Consider the following 20,609-nt stretch of genomic DNA (forward strand, 5'->3'; position numbering starts at 1 on the left):
GTTTTTATATTATTTACGTTTTACTTATTATTTATATGTGAAACTTTAACTTAAGTTGTGTCATTTATATATATATATATTATATAAATTCTTATTTAATTTGTTGTGTTATGTTATTGAGATAGGTATCTGTTAGATTGGCAGTCATTGCAAACAAATTTAAAATAATTAATAGTTTTAATTTTTGCTTCTTTTATGGAAATATTAATTAATGAAGTTTATGTCACATCTGCAGCAAATGTTAATCTGTAAAATGTGTTTAGTTGCGATGGCAGCATGACGGTTTTACTAATGGTGAAGCACAAATAAACAAAAACATCTAGTACAATTAGGTCTTTTTAAAATGTTGATAAAGTCTGATCATGGCCAGATTAAAACACCGGGGCTGCCCTGATGTAAAATGCATCCATGGGCCTCCATCGACCTCCTGAAAGCAGACATTTGGGTAAAAACAAATCCGTTCAGGAGTCCTTAAAGGTTTGTGGTAGTGCTTCACTGTGAGCCTGACGTCTTGTGATTCACTGCATATCTGCAGTAGCTCAGTGATTTCTGTCAGTAACAAAAGCAATCGGATCAATACAAAACAAACACCATCCTCCTCACCTTTCTTCATCACTGTCACACTCCCTCAAAACACTTAAACATTTACACAAGAGTCATGTGAACACGGACTTTATTATCCAGCCCTGCAAGTTGACACCAGACATACACACCCCGCTGAGGGGCCACGCCTCTGCACATTCAAAACATGTCTTGAAAATCAGGCGGTTCGAGCTCAGACAGACACAAAACAGCTGCTGTTTCTTTGTTCTGTCTCCATTAATAACCAGCTTTCTGTCCTTTGGTCCATTTCTATGACAGAATCTAAGGGATCCAACACATTTGTCAATCAACTCTGATGAGGGAAAAATTAAGATACTAGAAAGCTACTGGTCATCTCATGACTCATGTAAAAGGAGTGCAGTCAGTTCACGCTTTGGCTTGTTCAGATTAATGCTGGAGTGTCAGGTTGGCTTCAACTTTCTTCCACTCAGAGACTCAGTAGCATCAAATTCCTCCAAATGAATCCATAGTAACTCTAAAGCAGCTTGACTGAGCAAAAACAGAATAATGTATTGCTTCCCGAAAGCTTTAAAAGCATCAAAACCGCATCAGTCTCCCAGAATTAACTGCTCTGGTAACGAGTGGCATGTATGACAAAAGCCTCATCAAGACTGGTACAAAATGTTTTCAGAAAACACACTGTTTTGATTTCACTATGTGAGTGGGTTCATCCCGTGGGACGCTGTGGCAGCAGCTCTACACGGTAGGCTGCAGCAGCTCCTGCAGATGACACAAGGTGTCCTTCACAGTGCGAGCTAGCGTTTCCGCGTTCGTCTCCTCGCAGCAGTTGAAGGCGGTGATGGAAAAGTGGACGTGGTCCGACTGGGGGTTGTAACACACGGCGTAACCGTCGGGGACGAGAGGCCCGAAACACATCACGCTGTCCGTGTTGGCAGGCACCTGAAGGGAAAAGAGAGGGGAACATGAATGAACGGAGAAGTGTAAAGACAACTTTAATACAAGCAGCTAAAACTAAAATCTGAACTTAACCTGAAAACCAATTACTGCGAAGCATTTAGCAGTTGTTCTGGAAATCACATGATCCATCTAGTTGCCTCTAAACAATTTTAATTGCTCATAAAACTTTGATGACAACCGGGAAAACTCCACATGCCGTTAACGATCAGGCAGCACTCCAGAAAAGATCCAGAGCTGCTTCTAACTGGAGTTTGCTGAATATTTGACTTTAATCAGATGGAATTAAAGTCAAATAATTGATCAATTAATTCAGTCTATTGCTGAATAGTGTTTATTGAAAAACGTCAGACAGCAGTATTATTTAAAATACTACACAATATGATCACGTAATCCTGATTACGTTAAGAGTTGATCATTGTTATCAGCCAATATCGTGCTGTCAATTTTGATTCATACAGTACAATTAAATTAAATAAATAAAAAATAAGCAGGAAAATTGCTAGTGGATAAAATAATTTCTTTCTGACACAAATTTTATAAAAATCCAACATTTTAAAAAAACAATACATCAGACAAATTCACAATTCAGAACAACTCTAGCAAATTGTTGTAAAAAGCACACAGAGGTGACTACTTTGTTCAGAAACGTCTCTCTCCACCGGTCTTTACACAGAGTTATAACAATTAAAATCTATTGGGAAAACCCTCTTTTACTAGTTTTAAGGATGAAAAAAGATTGAATCATTTTAGATCAGAAAACATACCTATTTGGTTGTTCTTGATGTGAAAACATCTATATGTAAATGTTTAAAGCTACGCTGAGTTGAAGTGCAAAAAGGGGAAGTGAAAGAAAAGCTTTTCACTTTGATCAAGGGCGAGTCGCCAGCTTTAAGAGGCGACTACATTATAAAAGTGTTCTGACATAAAATCTGACTCGTAAAAAAACAGGGGGATTACAGCAGGTCATTAAAAATCACAGGATGAAGTCAAGTCAAGTAAACATCAATGCTGAAGGTCGTAACTTAGGAGAAGAGAAGAGAAGAGCGTGACCGCTGGAAATTCCCTCAATACACAGTATGTGCTGGCAGTAACCTCGCAAGAACAACGGGTTATCATCTGATAGAAAGCTTCCTCTTAAATATTCATAAAACGACCAACAAAATTCCCACTTCCTGTTGAGCGACAAACACAAACCTGTCCTGTGCGCAGCTTCCAGTGCGTTGCCAGGCCGTAGGCCGTGTCCATGAAGATTTTGGGAATGCTCAGTCCCTCCTCGATGGCCTGCAGCTTGAGCCCCAGCAGGTGGTTATCAATACCGTGTCCTTTCAGTGCCTGAGCAGGAGAGAGAAATAGCAAAAAGATGAGTTTACCTCGTTAAAAATACAATAATAAAAAGCGCTAGAAAAATATAATATATTTGGTATTAACCTGCGTTGTCAGAGCTGCATAGGCATCAACAGCTTCTCTGAACAGCTCCAGCTTTGCTTCCCTCTGCAACACGACAAATACAAATTACTAAACGTTTCGCAGCTCTTTAATGACTTGCAGATAAACAAATAAATAAATAATAACTCTCACCGATACGGACGGATCATCAAAGGCAAGAATGAATTTGAGCGTCTGATTTGTGGGCGAGCGGATGTACTCCGTCCTTCCTCCTCGGAACATCCTCTGAGTGGCGATGTCACAGGCAGGACAGACCTCGCTGTGGACTCTGGAGGAAAGGAAAGAAAACATTTTAAGAGATGCGTTCAAACACAGATGATCCGGGTTTTTAGCTTTTAATAGTTAACAGGTTTCTCTTGCACCTTGTTGGTCTAAACTGCTGTTTTTCCTTTGCATATGACATCATGAATCCACCTTGACGCACATCCTGCTTCTTTTGCACAGTTTAACAGAAAAATACTTTTATCTAAAGAGTAAATGTGTCTGCAGGAATCACAGACACAGTTCAAGTATTTCAGGGATTTGTGCACAGTGAGGGTAAAAAGCAGTGATTGTAAGGCAATCACTGTAAGGCAAGAGGCATCAGGGCCTGAAGGCAAAACGATCCAAAACCTCACCTGTCACCGGTCATGGGTTCTGAGTTAGAGATCGAAAGAATGAAAATTCAAACGCCAACAGCCGCAATCAGTTTTCTCTGTCGGGCGTCTGGTTTCACCCTTAAGACCAGTCAACGTACAAAAAACGATTTGCTCGTCTCCCGGCGTTTTGCAATCGGCAATCATTCACCAGTGGAAGTGTTGCTCTCTGGTCACCTAGGTAACCCTCTCTTTTAGCTGATCATAAAAATATCGTGCAGTATATTCTGTCAACTACACTGCTTGAGAAAGATGAAAATGCAGCCTGCAAGCGGCAAATGAAAAGTTTCTTAACATGAAGCAAACATTTATTTTTGTGTGCATTATTTCTGCATCTATGTAAGTTATGGACTAAACCCTCCACCTTGAAGGAGTTCAACTGAAGTTTTCTAATGGTGGATTATTTTTTTAACAGAAACGTAGCATCAGCGTTCACTGACCGGTAGTAGGCGAGCTGCAGGGCGACCTGGATGAAGGAGTTTGGACTCAGCTTGTGCTGCTTGGGAAGCTCCTTGCCAAACCTCTTGAAGTTGAACACGTTGACGTCGAGGTCGTTGATAAGTCTGTTGATTTCAAACATGAATGAGTATTTGAGAAAAGGTGGGAATCATACATTTTCATTGTGATGATAACAAGTTAGCTGAGGAAGATCAGGAAATATGACAGACATCTGAATGACTTTGATCGTTGATTCATCAGGGTTTCCTATACAATGTTAGTACTACGGCGGCCCGCCAAGGTCTAATTTAATTCACCATGGTCTCATAACGAATCGGAACTATTTTTGCACGTTTCAAACAACGTATTGCTCCGATTCCAGACATAACGTGAACTAGCTTAACGTTACAAGCGCTACCTAGCAAAGGCAGATCAGCTGAAAGTCAACTGTTTACATAAAATATATTCGTGGATACGTTAATCTTTCATACATTTGTCCATAGAATACCACGTCTCAACAGCATTATGTGTATTATTCCTGTATATCTACATGCTCCTGCTATTTGTCACTAAATCCAATAGCCGCGTTATTATGGTAATTTAAAGACGGACTGATACAAAACGCATGATCTTATTTTATGTGTCATATACTGTATAAATAGTTGGGAAAGCATCATAATTAGGGGCTTTTATTAAGACAGTAGAACCACTCCTAAACAAAGGAACAAACAAAAAACATGAAATTTTGTGGGAAACACTGGTTTCACTGATTTCAATATAATAGATTTTAAACCTTTTACTTACAGTGACATGTTAGGTCACCATTGTAGTACTGATATTTGCATTTTAACACTTAAAAGCAAACAAATACAGCTGCAAGGTGACATGAGGACATGTTAAGTGTCTACTAAAGTGCAGCACCTGACAACAGCTGCAGCTATGAGAAATTGTGCAACAGGAGTTATCTGAATTCCCAAGAGTTGGATCAAAATGCTTCCAATTATACGTTTGTATCAACACACTCCAATTCTGTTTTTGAGCTGAGGTGACATCTGTCCCGTTCAAACCGACAATGATCGTAAGAAAACATTTAGATTCTGGCTGCCGTGTGATTTAGAAGTGCTCCGAACGGACGGAAAAGAACGACTTTCGAGCGATCCAGAACGGCAGCCAAGTCAAAGGGTGATTTATTTTCGTCAAGGTTACATAAACATAGAGAAGATAAATGTGTTTACTCTCCCGCAGCTCTCCGTCAGAGCGAGTTCGTTCCAGCTTTGTTAGATTTTGAAGCAAACGCCCAGCCGACTCCAACACTCACTGTTCATGAAACAATAATGAGAACGCAGAAGGCTTACATGTCAAGGTTCTGCTTGGCATGCTCTATGTCCCTCTTGATTTCTCTGTCAATGTGAAAATAGAGCTTCTTGGGCATCGGTAGAGGGACCAGCGGCGCCCTCTTTGGGTCTGGCTTCTCACTGCAGACAAGAAAACACAAAATATATGAAAACAGAATAGAAAGGCAGCAACTTTCACATTGACTTCATTTTTGACTAAATGTTTAAACTGTTCTGTAATGAGACATAGTAGTAGTAGCTTTAAGACCTCCTCCACTGAGACTTGTTCTAACAGGATGTATTTAACACTTAAAGACAAAAAGACAATTGATTTTAACATGATAACTACATTATATAATACTCAGGTCTAACGTTTGTTCCTAAATTTCAGCAAAAAGGGGGAGAAAGCAGAAGTATTAGGAAGAAGATCAACAAGAAAAGTTGGGTTTGTGGCCAAATCTGCAGAAACTGAAATAGTTATGAGCGGAAAATAGTTCCTTGAGTGCACTCCAGATGCAGCGACCCGGTCAGAGCTTTGGATTTCGTGAACTTTAAAAGTGCTGCAACAAAAAACAGAAGCAGGAGCGTTCGTGGATGTTTACATAAAGCTTTTATCAGGCTCTGTGTTTGACGCGTGTTTGAAGTTTCAGTCTGAGAACTGGTGACGGCTGGTAGGCCTGCAAACAGATGTGCGCAGAGTCTGTTTGTCAGCTACTCTGTGTTGCTGATCGGTAATCCTTTACAGATACAGGACGTGTATTTTTGCATAATGTAGCTCGTGTTTATATCCAGTTTCTTATACGTTCTGATAAAAGATCAGGTTTTCATTCATGCACCATTTGCCCCACAAGTTTCTTGGAGGGACAGAAACATAGCGTAGCAAAACATCCAGTTCAATGAATCTGGAATCAATGTGGAGAACATGTGGAGGGGGGTGACTCCAGGACGCTGGAATTCACTGTCAAGCCTTCTCGAGGTGTTGTGGGCCTAACTTAACGAAACATCGGTGAAGGGAGGTGCCCACTTGAAAACCCCAATGACATGCTGCATACTGCTGGTGACTAGGCCAGGTATCTGATGTCTTCATGTTGGTTGGTAGCGATATTTCTTTGTTTGGTTAGCTGCTGAGCGGGCCACACAAGCCAGCAGCATTTGGTTAGCTTATATTCCACAAGGTTTGAATTATCCTCTGCTGCTATGTGGGCCTACAAGCCGGCAGCATTTACTTTAGATCATTTAGATTGTAGGTTAATCGTCATATCACATGACCGTAGGTTTGTTAGGGTTTCTCAGTCGGACAGGGCCTCTAAATGTGTTTTGCCTGGGATCTTGGCACAAGGGATTGAAACAATGAATCACCATTAATAAAATGGGGAAACACACTTCTTCTTCTTCTGCTGTTATATTTCTGGCAGGCTCGACAGGACTTCTTTGCGCATGTCTAAAATACTTCTATTGTCACCGATGTTTCTAAACATATATCTTATCAAATCATTTTATTTAGTGTCCATGTAAAAAGTTAAGTTGGACTCTGCTTCCTGTTAGTCACTTCAGCTTGATCTTCTTCTTTTTTTTTTGATGCTGGTTTTGCAGACAGCGAAAAAAACTAAAGATAAATCCCGCTGACATGTGTCAAACCATCATTAACTCTTTATCTCACCAGTACTCTAGGATGTGATCCAGCAGCGTGGCTATGGGCGGACCCTCAGCTGTGGCCGGCTCATACAGAAGACCCCATGAGCCGTCCTCTCCTACGACAAACTGTTCAAACAAACAAAGACAATAGTCACTCTACTCTGATCAGCTGGTCTTAACTAACCCCTTTCTTATCACACGTGTTTACTCCTACCTGCAGCGTTTTGTCAAACCAGCGGTTCCCGCTGTTGGAGAACGTCCCGCCACCGTGGAGAACCTGCGCTGCTTTACGACTGGCGTACCTGTCAATCGCAGTGGGAACGAAACAAGACCATCAGAACTAGTAAACAATCACAGACACAACAACACAAGCATGTCACAATCTTAAGAAATAAATGTGCCAACAGGTAACAACAGCTCTAACGGAAGTGACACAATGGTATCTGAACAGACAGAGGGTTACTCAATGTGAGCAAACACAGAAATACCTGAGTGTGTGTGTGGTCTTGTACAGCTTTCTTTCTGAGGACCAGTTTTGAGTTTTACACCATCGGAGTGAGGACATTTGTGCAAAGTGAGGACATTTTGCCCGGGTCCTCACTTCTTTACAAGACTCTTTAAGGGGTTAAGACTCGGTTTTAGGGTAAAGGTTACGATTAGGATTAGTTAGGATTAGGGTAAGGGTTGGGCATTTAGTTGAGATGGTTAGGGTAAGGCGCTAGGAATGCACTATGTCAATGAATCGTCCTTGCAAAGAAAGCCATACAAACACGTGTGCGTTTGTGCATACTTCTCATCTGATATCCTCATGACTGGAGAATCCAGACACAGGGAGAAAAGTCCTGTTTCGATCAGCCGCACCGACTCCTGGTTCAGTTTATCTGAGTCAGAGAGAAGGAGACAAACTTTTAAAATCATATTTAGTGACTTTTCTTTTATGAGTTTTTGTCTTAGAGCTAAAATGTTTCTGAAAAATAAAATCCTTGTAGCCTGAGCTCCAACTAAGAGAATGTCATGGGTTGGTGTTAACCACGGTCTTGTAAATAATGGGTTAAAACATGCCAGTATTTTGGTATCCAAGTGGGCATGTGATCTACCTCTCAGCAGGCGGTCGTAGGCCTGTCCCCAGGTGTGGCGGTGCTCGCTGGTCAGGATGCCCATCGGCTCCTTGTCCGTCTTCCAGGACTGAGACCGGATCCTCAGGAGCTGCGAGTGGATCTGACTCTCCGTCATCCGCGAGCCGTCGCTGTTGTAAACCTCCAGCTGGAAGAACTAGAAGCAGGAGGGAAGATAGCAGGAGGCCCAAAGATGTTAGAGAGGTCAAAGCTTTTTGTGTGAAAACTCTTAAAGTGTGAGGTCCTGTGACTTTATGCCAACTATTTCAAATCACTAACATTTTATAGACCAATTGATTACTTAATTTAAGAAAGTACATTAATCATAGTTAAAATAATTATTAGCTGCAGACATTCTTGGGTTTTGCTTCTATGTTCAATGCCTGAGCACATAATACCTTAATTTAAAGATCACTTGTTTACAAAAACAGTGAACACGTGACCCATTCAGGTTTTTAAGTCCTCCAATGCTCCTGGCGCACATTTCATGCTAAATATACTTTAAATCAAGGTTAACAGTGAGAACATCTGCTGAAATGTCCACAAGGCAGTGCTCTCACATTAAAGAATCTCGAAGGTTTATCTCTAATCTCACAGGATGACCTGCAGCCAAAAAGTCCAATGACGAAGCTTCCTTTGCACTCATGTGACCTCTAATCGGTTTACTCCTTAAGAAACTTAATAAAGAGTTGGCAAAGTTAAATAAAACTGCAGGTAAGACTGCACCTGTGTCATATACTGAGGTAACAAGAAGAGCACAACAGAAAAGTGTGATTTCTGTCGGCAGGACCCACCTGGTAGTTCCTGACGACCGTGATGTGCGTTGGCGAGCGCCGGGAGCGTCCATAGTGGGCGATGTGGTCGTGTTTGGTGCCCGGGATCCTGCAGGAGGAGAAGAGGAGCGGGTAGAGATCCATGCACAGAGGCTTCCCTCGCATGTACTCAACCGGCAGCTGCCCGCTGACAGAGACACAGAGAAAACAAACTTTATTAGCATCACAATGGCTAGAGTTTAAAATCTATATATGTCATATTGAGATCTGATGTCTACGACACGACTGAATGAATATAACTCTAGTTTATACTGACACTGAGAAATTAACAGAATTTAATGTGGACCAGTTACGTCAGGGCTAACACTGATCCACGTATCAGGTCAGTAAACTTCTAATAAATGTCTAAAAGTAAAAATTTCCAACCACACACAAAATCTCTTGACACTCTTTTGCACCTGATACCGAACAGTCCTGCTAACATTCAAAAATTCAAAATTCGCAGATCTATCCGAGACAGTCGAAGAGTGACGATCACGACATCTTGTGAAATAAGTGCTAGTTTGGATGTTTCCTCTCACAGCCGGTTCATATCTTATCTCCCTGATGGATTTAAAAGCGTTTAAGCTGAAACAGAGTCTCATTCGGTTGAGAAAGGCGTCCCTCAGGGATCCGTACTAGGCCCACTGTTATTTACTCTGCAATGTAAAGGTCATTTCGTGCTGATATCACGCTGTATGCCAGGCTTCTGTTGCCCTCTGAAGCAAACAGGTCGCCTGTTTGGCAGTGCTCATCTATGTTTTCATGCTGCTGTTTTCATTCACTACTGCAGACAGCTTTCACACTTCACTTCACATCTAGAAGGCATCAGCTTATCTGTGTGTGTGTACTATACAGTTTTCCAAGCTACTGTTAGTTCAGAGCTGATAAGGAACAGCACAAACCAGCGCTGGACAGGGGACGACACTGTCCTACTGTAATGAGTTGCAACCGCTTTAAGTTAGAGGAACTAATTCCTCAAGAGGTTTTAAATGTGTTCTGTTATGCAGTCTTTAAAACCATAATGTTCTTTGTGGTTGATATACATAAAGATATATCCCTAAAGATGTGTAAAATCTGCAAATATTTTCTATTATAAGCCCAAAATGTCATTTTCTGTACTTGTGTCTAATGTTTGCTTTCCATTTCTCTGGGTCTTGACATTTAAATTATTCTAAAAAGAAAATGTACTGTAACGTCAGAGCTAACAACTCAAATAATATTTTATTAAGTGGTTACAAGCAAAACAAATTATTATATTTGATGAACTGATATGTGTTTTATGTGTAAAGAAAGTAAAGAAACAGGATCTAAATATCATAAACGGCCCATAACAAACAGTCTGTTTACATCTGATATTTAAAAGCAGCCGCAGAGATGTTTTGGTAGCTCAGATTCTGTTACAGTCGGCGCAGGAAACTAAATTTAGACGCAGATTAACTTCATACAGCGAAGACACACAAGGCGACGCCATTCAGGTTAAAGGTTACGGCACAGAAATAGAAGCTGGTGAAAGCCAGCAGAGGATTAATGTGGAGAATAACCAGCTCCTATTACTGCTACAATTAATCATTAGAGACTGGTTTAATTAGTCTGTAATGAGATGTATTGGAGCAACAAGAGAATGGTCACAATGTACCATTAAATATAGGCATTACTGAAGCTATGCTGATGCTAGTTACTGTTTATTTTCCGTATTATACAGTTTATAGTTGTTGATGTGCGTCTTAAATGTGACATATTTTTCTTTTATCAAGTGATTTTGCTGCAAAATTAAGGTTTTAGTTTCATGTAAAAAGTTCAAATACATGTCTGCCAACGTGGCAACGGTCTTATTGATTTTTGTTTCAAGGCACAGACACTGACTCCTGGAACTATTTAAAAATAAAAAAATCTTATTGAAGAACAAATTAACGTTTCTTGGACTCCGCTAGAGTCAGAAATGTCTCTACAGGACAGATTTTCAAAGAAATAGACTGTTAAATTCAGCTGAATGGCCACCGCAATACTTTTACTGAAGTCTCTGAACACAAAACTTTTTCATGAGTACAACAACGTTGTCTGAAGTTTGCTGTGAATTAAGACTTACGTTTTGATCTTGGCCTTGAAGTCCAGAACAGCTGCTATCAGCTTGGAAGCAAACCTGAGTGGAAACAAACACGTTGTTGTTATTATGCTGCAGACCCAGATTTTTAAACCTCAACTTTACTATAAATACAGTTCATATTCATCTAAAAAGTCAAGAGGCGCCAAATATTAGAGATTATTAAAGACGGGGAATAACTAAACAATACGTTTTGTGCTTTATCACTTTGTTTTTAATGATTACAACAGCTGAGCAGCAGGAAGGTCGTTATGTTGCAGGGTTTAAATGACCGCACTGATTCACACACAGATCATAAGTGAGCGATGACACAAAGACACTAAAATATACACTTTGTTGGTCGGGCCTTCCTGGAAGCATTCGGCTCTTAAAACGAATGCAGTGTGAAGAACAGAGTGATTAAAGAAGCAACACAAAACGGACCATTTTGATCTGCAAAAAAAAAAAAAAAAAGATCCTGTTGTCGCTGTTGTACTTAAAATGAGTGAGTGAGTCTAAATATCTTTTCCCAGGACTAACGTTAAACAAGTCAACAGCGACTCCTGTGCTGCATCGCCATATCAGCACACGTGGACTCACACCAGCTGGCTCCTCCAGTCGTTGTAGTCTCTCCTGGGCAGAGAAATAGCCGGGTTCGAGTGCACGGGAAGGGGCTGCCTGCTCTCCAAGTACGCCCACTGCACCCACCACTCCGAGATCTGCAGGGACAGACGCGCAAAGATGCCGAAATCAGGCATAAAGACTTATATTTTATTAACACTGCAGTATTGGTTTTGAAAAATCCTGCACAAGTAAATCTTTATTTTTCGTGCTACATTTAGTTAAAACTATTTCTTGGCTGGATGTCAAATCTCTAAATGTGGTTGAAGTATAAACCTATTACAGCGACATGTAGTAAATAATTAGTTTTGAACCCAAGGTCTTTAAATGCCATGTTTTTTCTGGACCCAAAAAAGACTAAATATTACATTTAATACACCAGAATAACAAAAAAAAGCAAATATTTAAGTTTCTGACATGTTATTTTTACAAATATCTACTGATTTATTAATTTAATCAGACTTATTTGTAATTTTAAGGTACATTTTCAAGCTGCTGTGTCTCTTTTTTTGCTAGATAAATGTTTAAAACTTATTAAAACAAGCTCAACTACACACAAATAATTCAATTTCTGTCCCAACAAAAGGATTATTTTTGTTTTGGGGCTCCAACATGTGTCTTATTTCCCACACTGATGCACACACACACACATACACACCCAGTTCTTGGTGAGTCTGGCTCTCCTCTCCAGCCCCTCCTGCAGGTGTGCACCCAGACCACCGGGCCGTCCGAACTCCTGCACCATCCTGCGGGTGTGGCTGAGCTCCTCGGGGGGCAGCAGGGGCTCCAGGGCCCTCAGGTAGCCCTGCAGGGTCTGGGCCAGAGGCGGCACCGGCTGCTGGGGCACCGAGGAGAAGAAACACTGATCCTGCCTCAGTGAAACCTGCAGGAGGAGGAGGAGGAGGAGGAGGATGGGGGGGAGAAAAAAAGTTAAGCAATGAAATAAAATTAAATGTTTATCCAAGTATGGTTATAGTTGAGCTGCATGTCAGCACAGTGCAGAGGCTTCAAATAAAGCTTGACCAAATGCCAAGATAAAGAAGGGCGCGACTGTAGGGCGTATCAAAATAGGAAGTGTGGAAGATATGGCAGTTGAAATGTGATCCGCAATAAATAGTGTGACAATTTGTCAACAAACTCACCCGACACAGCCATGCTCTGCAGCTTCCTGGGTGAATTATCCTCAAAATCATGTTTCCTCGGGTCAGAACTCAGCTCCGTGTTGCATGTGTGATATAAAAATAAGAAGCAGCTTCGTCTTTATTTCCCGAGAAGTTTTTTTTTTCTTTCCACACAGTCCTGCACAGGGTCAGATCGCCAAAGTGAAGCCCAGACCGCCTCCTACTTCTTCTTCTTCTTCTCCGAGCTGCCTGTAGATGAGAGACCTCATCGCTCGACAGACAACTACTTCACAATCACAACAACAAAACGCAACCCCCCCAGAGTTTCTGCTTCTCCGGGGCTGACAACATGCAAACACTCACGTACTGGACTCAGGCAAGGAGTCTGCACACGTGCTGACGTAAATATGTTTCCGGTCTTGTGTCAGATTTAGTTTCCTCTTCGGGATACGTGGGCCGCGTGGACGCGCGCTCTGAGCAAAAGCTCGCTCACGAGGTAGTAAACGGGAGCCGCGAAGCCCAAAATGGTCGCAGATTTGTTTTTTGGAGCAGCCGTACACATCATTATTTAGCTGTTATTGTATTTTAATTCAATGTACGACGTCTGTAATGGACAAAAGTGTATTTTATTGAATTGCACATTGTTTATTTTTTTTCCCTAGTTACACATTTATACTTATATTGTTTACCTTGTGTGCTATGTGAAATTATTACTGTTTTTACTGTATTTACTACTGGCTGCAGGTGCTAAAACACATTGCACTGTGCATTGTACTATGTATAACTGTGCATGTGACATATAAAACCTTAAAATCTTATTTTATCTGTAATCCTGGTCTTTTCCCAAATGCAATACTCATAGATACAATTTTAAGATTCAGATTCAGATTCAGAAAACTTAATTAATCTCCAGGGGGCAATTTAAGGCTCAAGTGAGCAGCTTAACGTGCAAGTACAGACATTTTAAGGTGCAAAAAAAAAACAGAAACAGAACAAGATACCATGCCATAAATGTTATGACTATCCAAAATATCCATGGAGAATGTAAACAGACTGTATAAGTAAAGTGACTAAAGTGCAAATGTAAACAGTAAACAGTAGTGTGGGGAAGCCTGGCCAGAGCGGTAGGAATCGGTAGGAGACAGACTCAAACATTGTTCCAGTCCAAAAAAAAGGTGTTTATTTCTCCAAGCCAAGGTGTCACCAAAACATACATATAATAGAAAAAGGAATATCTACAAAATTTACAAAAATTAAACAGTTAACAAAGCTAAACTGAATAAAACTAAACGTATAGCAACTTAGATAAACTTAACATAATGTAACGTGCACCCAGCTACACAGACATGGTTGTTCTCTCTCTGAGGGCTGACAAGCAACTCCTTTTATAGTGCTACTCATTAGCACTTCACCGACATCATATTGGTGCATACCATTAAACAGGTACGTTCACCTTTTCCAGAATGGAAAAGGTAAGTGACAAGTTGTAAATATACTTTCTTTACTCAAACAGACCAGCACCTTCCTATTGGCCTTTAACTGCCATGGCTCTTTATCCTCTCTACCTAATCTTAAACAAACAAATAAACTATAACCTCCTCGCAAAATACCCCCATTGATGGACCCGTCTGTGATCCTCGGTGATGAGGTCACAGAGACCTTAAAAGCAGGAAGAAATCCAAATCTCCCTCCTTTTGTCTCTGGAACACATGGTGGGTATGGTAAGTAAATCCACAATTAACTTAAATAATGCACATTTGAAATAAACTAATTTTAACTTAACACTTGTCTGAGTCTGATTTTCTATGGAAATGTTGGAGTATGATTTGTAACCAAATACAATGCAAACACAAACAAACCCGGGATAGTAAGTGTAGGCATATTCAGAAAAAGGTGAAATTTGACAAACAAATATTAAATAAACATGATTATGCAGAAACGGTAAATGAGACAAATGGTGTGGTTCTCACCCACTTTGTCACACATCCCCCCCCTTAAGACCGTTACTCGTCAGAGTCACGGGACAGGAAGTCAGCAATGACATTCATACGTCCTGGTCGATACTGGACCTGAAAACGATAAGGCTGGAGAGATATATACCATCTGGTAATTCTAGCATTAGTGTCTTTCATTTTGTTAATCCACTGCAATGCCCGATGATCAGTCTCAAGAACAAACTCTTTTCCAATGAGGTAGTATTTTAAGGTGTCTAAGGCCCACTTAATGGCCAAAGCTTCTTTTTCAACTGTTGAATACCTCATTTCCCTTGGAAAGAGTTTCCGACTGATGTACAGCACAGGCAATTGGTTTCCTTCCTCTCCTTGTAGTAACACAGCTCCAAGACCTACATTAGAAGCATCAGTCTGTACTGTAAAGGGAAGAGTGAAGTCTGGACACTGCAAAACAGGTTCTTGACATAGACAGTTTTTCAAGTCTTTGAACACATTTTCACTTTCTTGAGTCCATTTTACCTTTACCGGGCTAGATTTGCGAGTCATGTCCGTCAACACTGCAGATCTTGTAGAGAAGTTGGGGATGAGTCGGCGATACCAACCCATGAGCCCCAAAAATGACCGCAGCCTCCGCTTTGTGTTAGGTAGTGGGGAAGCAATTATTGCTTCTACCTTTCCTACCTGGGGACGGATGCCTCCACCTCCTATCACATAGCCCAGGTACTGGACCTCAGGTTTGCCAATGTGACACTTTTTTGCATTTATAACCAGACCGGCACTCTGGATACGCTGGAATACATCAGAAAGATGTTGCACATGCTCCTCCCAGGTCCGGCTAAAGATCACAATGTCATCAATGTAAGCTGCTGCATAGTCCTCTGCTCCTCTCAAAACTTCATCAACTAACCTCTGGAATGTTGCTGGTGCTCCATGCAAACCAAAGGGCATCACTCTGAATCTGTAGAGACCACTCGGAACTCTGAATGTTGTCAAGTCCATCGAAGAGTCTGTTAAGGGCACTTGCCAATACCCTTTACAGAGGTCAAGGGTCGTCAAGAAGTTGGCATTCCCCAAGCGTTCAATAAGGTCATCAACCCTTGGCATTGGATAGGGATCAAAAGCAGACACAGCATTTAACTTTGAAAAATTGACACAGAATCTCAGTTTAGGGTCATCCTTCTTTGGGACCAACACCACAGGGCTACACCACTCACTGTGAGAGGGTTCTATGATACCTGTAGCCAGCATCTCCTCCACTTCCTGCTTTAATTCAGGAACAAGTCTAGCAGGAATGCGACAGGTGGTGTCCCGAATTGGCTTCTGGTCAGATGAATGCAGACGGATCTGATGTTCAACGAGATGCGTACGACCTGGCTTCAGACTGAAGAGCTCTTTTGTCATGTGGGCTTCCAGTTGCTGGCGTTTATCTGGTGCAAGATGATTGAGATCAGGAAACACTGCTGTCTCAGCTGAAGCTGGAAAATACTGCTCCTGCAGTTCTTCCTCATCGGTCACCGTGCGCGCCCACAGGGTTGTAGTCTGGTCTGGATGCTCCACCCATTCCTTCAAAAGGTTTACATGGAAGACTTGATGTTTTTTCCGACGGTCTGGCAAAAATAGCTCATATGTGACTGGGCCTGTCTTTCTTTTCACAATGTATGGCCCCTGCCACTTAGCAAGGAGACTGCTGTCAGTGGTTGGCAACAATAGGAGAACTTTCTGGCCCTCCTGGAAAACTCTCCTCCTAGATGCCTTGTCATAACCCTGCTTCTGCTTCTGCTGTGCTTGAGCCAGATGATTACTGGCGAGTTCTTGAAACTGGTCCAGTTTGTCTCTCATTTTTAGTACATATGCAAGCTCACTGCACTGTTGTTGCGGAATGGGACCCTCCCAGGCCTCCTTCAAGACATCCATGGGACCCCTCACTGGATATCCATACAGCAGCTGGAAAGGTGAAAACCCAGTAGATGTTTGTGGAACTTCTCTATAGGCAAATAACAGAAAAGGAAGCCACTGATCCCAGTCTGACCCCGAATCATCCACAAACTTCCTCAGCATGGATTTGAGGGTTTTATTAAAGCGTTCAACAAGGCCATCAGTTTGTGGGTGGTAGGGACTTGTCTTCACACCTTTGGTTCCCAGCAGGGTATACACCTCTTTCAGCAAGGTTGAAGAAAAGTTGGTACCTTGGTCTGTGATGATTTCCTTCGGGATTCCGACTCTGGAGAAGAGCTGGATGAGGCAGTTCACAATTTGGCGGGCCTTGATCTTTCTCAAGGGAAACGCTTCAGGATATCTGGTGGCATAGTCACAGACTACCAGTATATACTTGTGACCTGCGCTACTCCTTTCTAGTGGCCCTACAATGTCCATGGCAATACGGGAAAAGGGTATGTCAATAATTGGCATATTAATGAGAGGTGCCCTATCTCCCTTCCTGCCAGGAGCTGTAAGCTGACACTGTGGACACGACTGACAATATTTTACCGTATCCGAATACTGCTGGGGCCAATAGAAACGGCGAATCATTCTTAGGAACGTTTTTGTCTGACCCAGATGTCCTGCCCAAGGGATAGAATGGCTAAGGTTAAGGATAGTGGATCTCAAACTCTGAGGAATGACTAGCTGGTCACCAAGCTTACTACGGCGATAGAGCCTGTCTTCCTTGACCACAAATATTTCCTTTCCTCTTTCTGTGACTTGGGTTGACTCATGTACACATTTAGCAAACACAGGTTTAAGTGTGGTGTCTTCCCTCTGTAGCTTCACAATGTCACTTGGAATGGGAAAAACATCAGAGTCTAAAGGCTCAGACACACATTCAGCTATCATAGTCCCCTGTACTCTGTCCTGTCGCCTCCGTCTCCTGCTTTTCCTTTCCTTTACGTGTTTTGACTTCTGCGTGTCGGGTATTTCGTCATTTGCAAATGGCAACTCTTCCCATCCCCCTGTTGGGCTAGCTTGTTCCTGCCTGCTTTTGGCTCGGGTGACAGCTAGCAAATTTTCACTTGTGCCACTGGCCCTGGCCTCACGGGACTGCTTAGCTATCAACTCGGGAAGGATAGGAATATCACAGCCTAACACCACTTGATAGGGTAGGTGTTGAAATACCCCTACTGATAACACATAGTGTTGACCATCCACCTGCATGGGTACTTCGGCTATGGGGTATCCTACCTTATCACCATGAATACAGAAAACATCCACAGTTCCTCCACAGAAAATGACATCCTTAGGGAGACTATCCTGTCTGATTAAAGTACGGTTACTTCCAGAATCTAGTAGAGCCACACATGGTCTATCCTCAATAAGCACACCTATTGTGAGCTCCTCCCGCTGACCTTCTGGAACATTTCCACTCTCTAAATCACCACTAGTAAACTGGGGGGTAAAACACATGTAGTTTTTGCTAATGTTTATCTTAGGACACTCTTTCTTAAAATGCCCTTTCTGACCACATGAATGACAGGAAAAGGATGCTTTATTTCTTGGATCAAACTTAACTGACATGGAGGGAGAGTGATTAGCTCGTATAATATGGGTTCTGAACTTATTTCCATCAGCAGGCTTACTTGATGGTGGAGATGGGCGGGGCTTGGCTGGGAGGTACTCATTTGAGGGGCGGCGAGCCGCCAGGAAAACCTCAGCCAATTCTGCCGCTTCTTTGGAGGTTTTTGGATTACGCTCCTTAATCCAGGTGCGAAGTTCAGGATTGAGACCTTTGTAAAACTGCTCCATGATGATTGTGTCTCCAATTTGCTCTTTCGTTTTAGTTTTTGGAGTCATCCACTTATCATAAAGGTCCTTGAGGCGTACCTGTAGCTCTTTGGGTGTCTCCTCTTGTCCTGGCACGCTGGATCGAAATCTTACACGATAGGTCTCTGCACTGATTTCAAACTTCTGCAAGACAGCACACTTTACTTTCTCATACATCATGGTATCGTCAATGTCCATTGCTACATATGCTGACCGGGCTTTACCGGTTAGCAGAAGGGCTAGGTGGAAAGCCCACTCATCTTGAGGCCACTGGCACGCATGAGCAATTCTTTCAAAGGTGATTAGATAGTGTTCAATATCCTCACCTTCATTGTATGGTTGCATCTTGGGGCTTTTCCAGCCAGGAAACCTCACCATACTGGAAAGTTGTCCTGCATTACCCGTTTGCAATGGAGCAGCCTCATGGCTACTTTGGGCTGCGGGACTGTGGGAAGAATCACCTGCTGGCTCTATAAAGGGGATGGCTGTGGTGGTTGTGGCTGCCGATTCATCCCTTAGCTGATGACGATCCTGACGGTCTTGCTGTATTTCTTGTTGTAGCTGGAAAAACTGGTGCTGTATTCGCTTCCACCTATCCTCTTGTCGCTTGCGCTCCTGTTCTGCACAGGCGTCACGCTCGGCTTGTTGTTGTAGCAGGGCTTGCAAAAGACTGGCCAATGAAGCCGTGCTTTCTTGTTCCAAAAGTTGACCACCTGCTGCCCCCAGCTGGTCAGGAACATCTTGGGATGTGTCTGGTGGACACTCAGTTACTTGAACTTTCTTTTGTCTAGACATTTCTTCACTGTCTCCTACTGGCTTGGGACCCACAAACTGCCACCAAATGTGGGGAAGCCTGGCCAGAGCGGTAGGAATCGGTAGGAGACAGACTCAAACATTGTTCCAGTCCAAAAAAAAGGTGTTTATTTCTCCAAGCCAAGGTGTCACCAAAACATACATATAATAGAAAAAGGAATATCTACAAAATTTACAAAAATTAAACAGTTAACAAAGCTAAACTGAATAAAACTAAACGTATAGCAACTTAGATAAACTTAACATAATGTAACGTGCACCCAGCTACACAGACATGGTTGTTCTCTCTCTGAGGGCTGACAAGCAACTCCTTTTATAGTGCTACTCATTAGCACTTCACCGACATCATATTGGTGCATACCATTAAACAGGTACGTTCACCTTTTCCAGAATGGAAAAGGTAAGTGACAAGTTGTAAATATACTTTCTTTACTCAAACAGACCAGCACCTTTCTATTGGCCTTTAACTGCCATGGCTCTTTATCCTCTCTACCTAATCTTAAACAAACAAATAAACTATAACCTCCTCGCAAAATACCCCCATTGATGGACCCGTCTGTGATCCTCGGTGATGAGGTCACAGAGACCTTAAAAGCAGGAAGAAATCCAAATCTCCCTCCTTTTGTCTCTGGAACACATGGTGGGTATGGTAAGTAAATCCACAATTAACTTAAATAATGCACATTTGAAATAAACTAATTTTAACTTAACACTTGTCTGAGTCTGATTTTCTATGGAAATGTTGGAGTATGATTTGTAACCAAATACAATGCAAACACAAACAAACCCGGGATAGTAAGTGTAGGCATATTCAGAAAAAGGTGAAATTTGACAAACAAATATTAAATAAACATGATTATGCAGAAACGGTAAATGAGACAAATGGTGTGGTTCTCACCCACTTTGTCACAAGTAGTTACAGGGAATATGTATTTACAAGTTATAGCCGAGGTAGAATGGGTAATAAATAAAAACAGCCAAAAACAACCAAGAGTCTCTGGTATGTGGGGTGGGGGACTGTACTATGGCTGTGTGTGAGCTGGAGAAGAGTCAGAGAGAGAGAGAGAGTGTGTGTGTGTGGGGAGGAGTTGAGGAGGAGGATGGCTTTGGGGACGAGGTTTTAGGTTTTATTTTATAAAAAAAACAATAACAAAAAAACAAAAACGGTAATAATTCCACACAGCACACCAGGTTAAAATATAAATGTATAGAGAAATAAAATAAAATATAAACTGTAACCTTAAAATGTAAATTTAAAAAGGGGGTAGCTCTTGTATATACACACATTTACAATACTGCAGCTGTGTCAATAAAGTGCAAGGTACAA

The 20,609-nt window shown here is 41.8% G+C and overlaps 1 protein-coding gene across 1 annotated transcript; it reads right to left on the minus strand.

Annotated features, from left to right (window-relative positions):
* Positions 1-668: 668 nt before the first annotated feature.
* Positions 669-13,149, minus strand: cratb (carnitine O-acetyltransferase b). The gene is made up of 15 exons (XM_084562907.1): positions 12,783-13,149; positions 12,299-12,523; positions 11,620-11,738; positions 11,026-11,079; positions 8,919-9,084; positions 8,107-8,281; positions 7,800-7,890; positions 7,224-7,311; positions 7,035-7,135; positions 5,396-5,515; positions 4,043-4,165; positions 3,100-3,235; positions 2,950-3,012; positions 2,716-2,853; positions 669-1,503 (listed from the first exon to the last, which is right to left on the minus strand). The coding sequence occupies exons 1-15, from the start codon at positions 12,831-12,833 to the stop codon at positions 1,300-1,302; spliced, it is 1,854 nt and encodes a 617-aa protein (XP_084419033.1). The 5' UTR covers positions 12,834-13,149; the 3' UTR covers positions 669-1,299.
* Between the last annotated feature and the right edge of the window lie 7,460 nt (positions 13,150-20,609).

The sequence above is a fragment of the Chelon labrosus genome, assembly GCF_963514085.1.
Source record: "Chelon labrosus genome assembly, chromosome: 16".
Classification (NCBI taxonomy): Eukaryota; Metazoa; Chordata; class Actinopteri; order Mugiliformes; family Mugilidae; genus Chelon; species Chelon labrosus.

Bases quoted from the DNA above. Each gene is read 5' to 3' on its own strand.
- cratb (XM_084562907.1), bottom strand. From the start codon at position 12,833: ATGATTTTGAGGATAATTCACCCAGGAAGCTGCAGAGCATGGCTGTGT. The intron at 7,312-7,799 runs GTATGCACAAAC...TGCGATTGACAG, and splicing joins ATGAGGATATCAGATGAGAA to GTACGCCAGTCGTAAAGCAG. The intron at 5,516-7,034 runs GTGAGATAAAGA...TCTTGTCTGCAG, and splicing joins GATCACATCCTAGAGTACTG to TGAGAAGCCAGACCCAAAGA.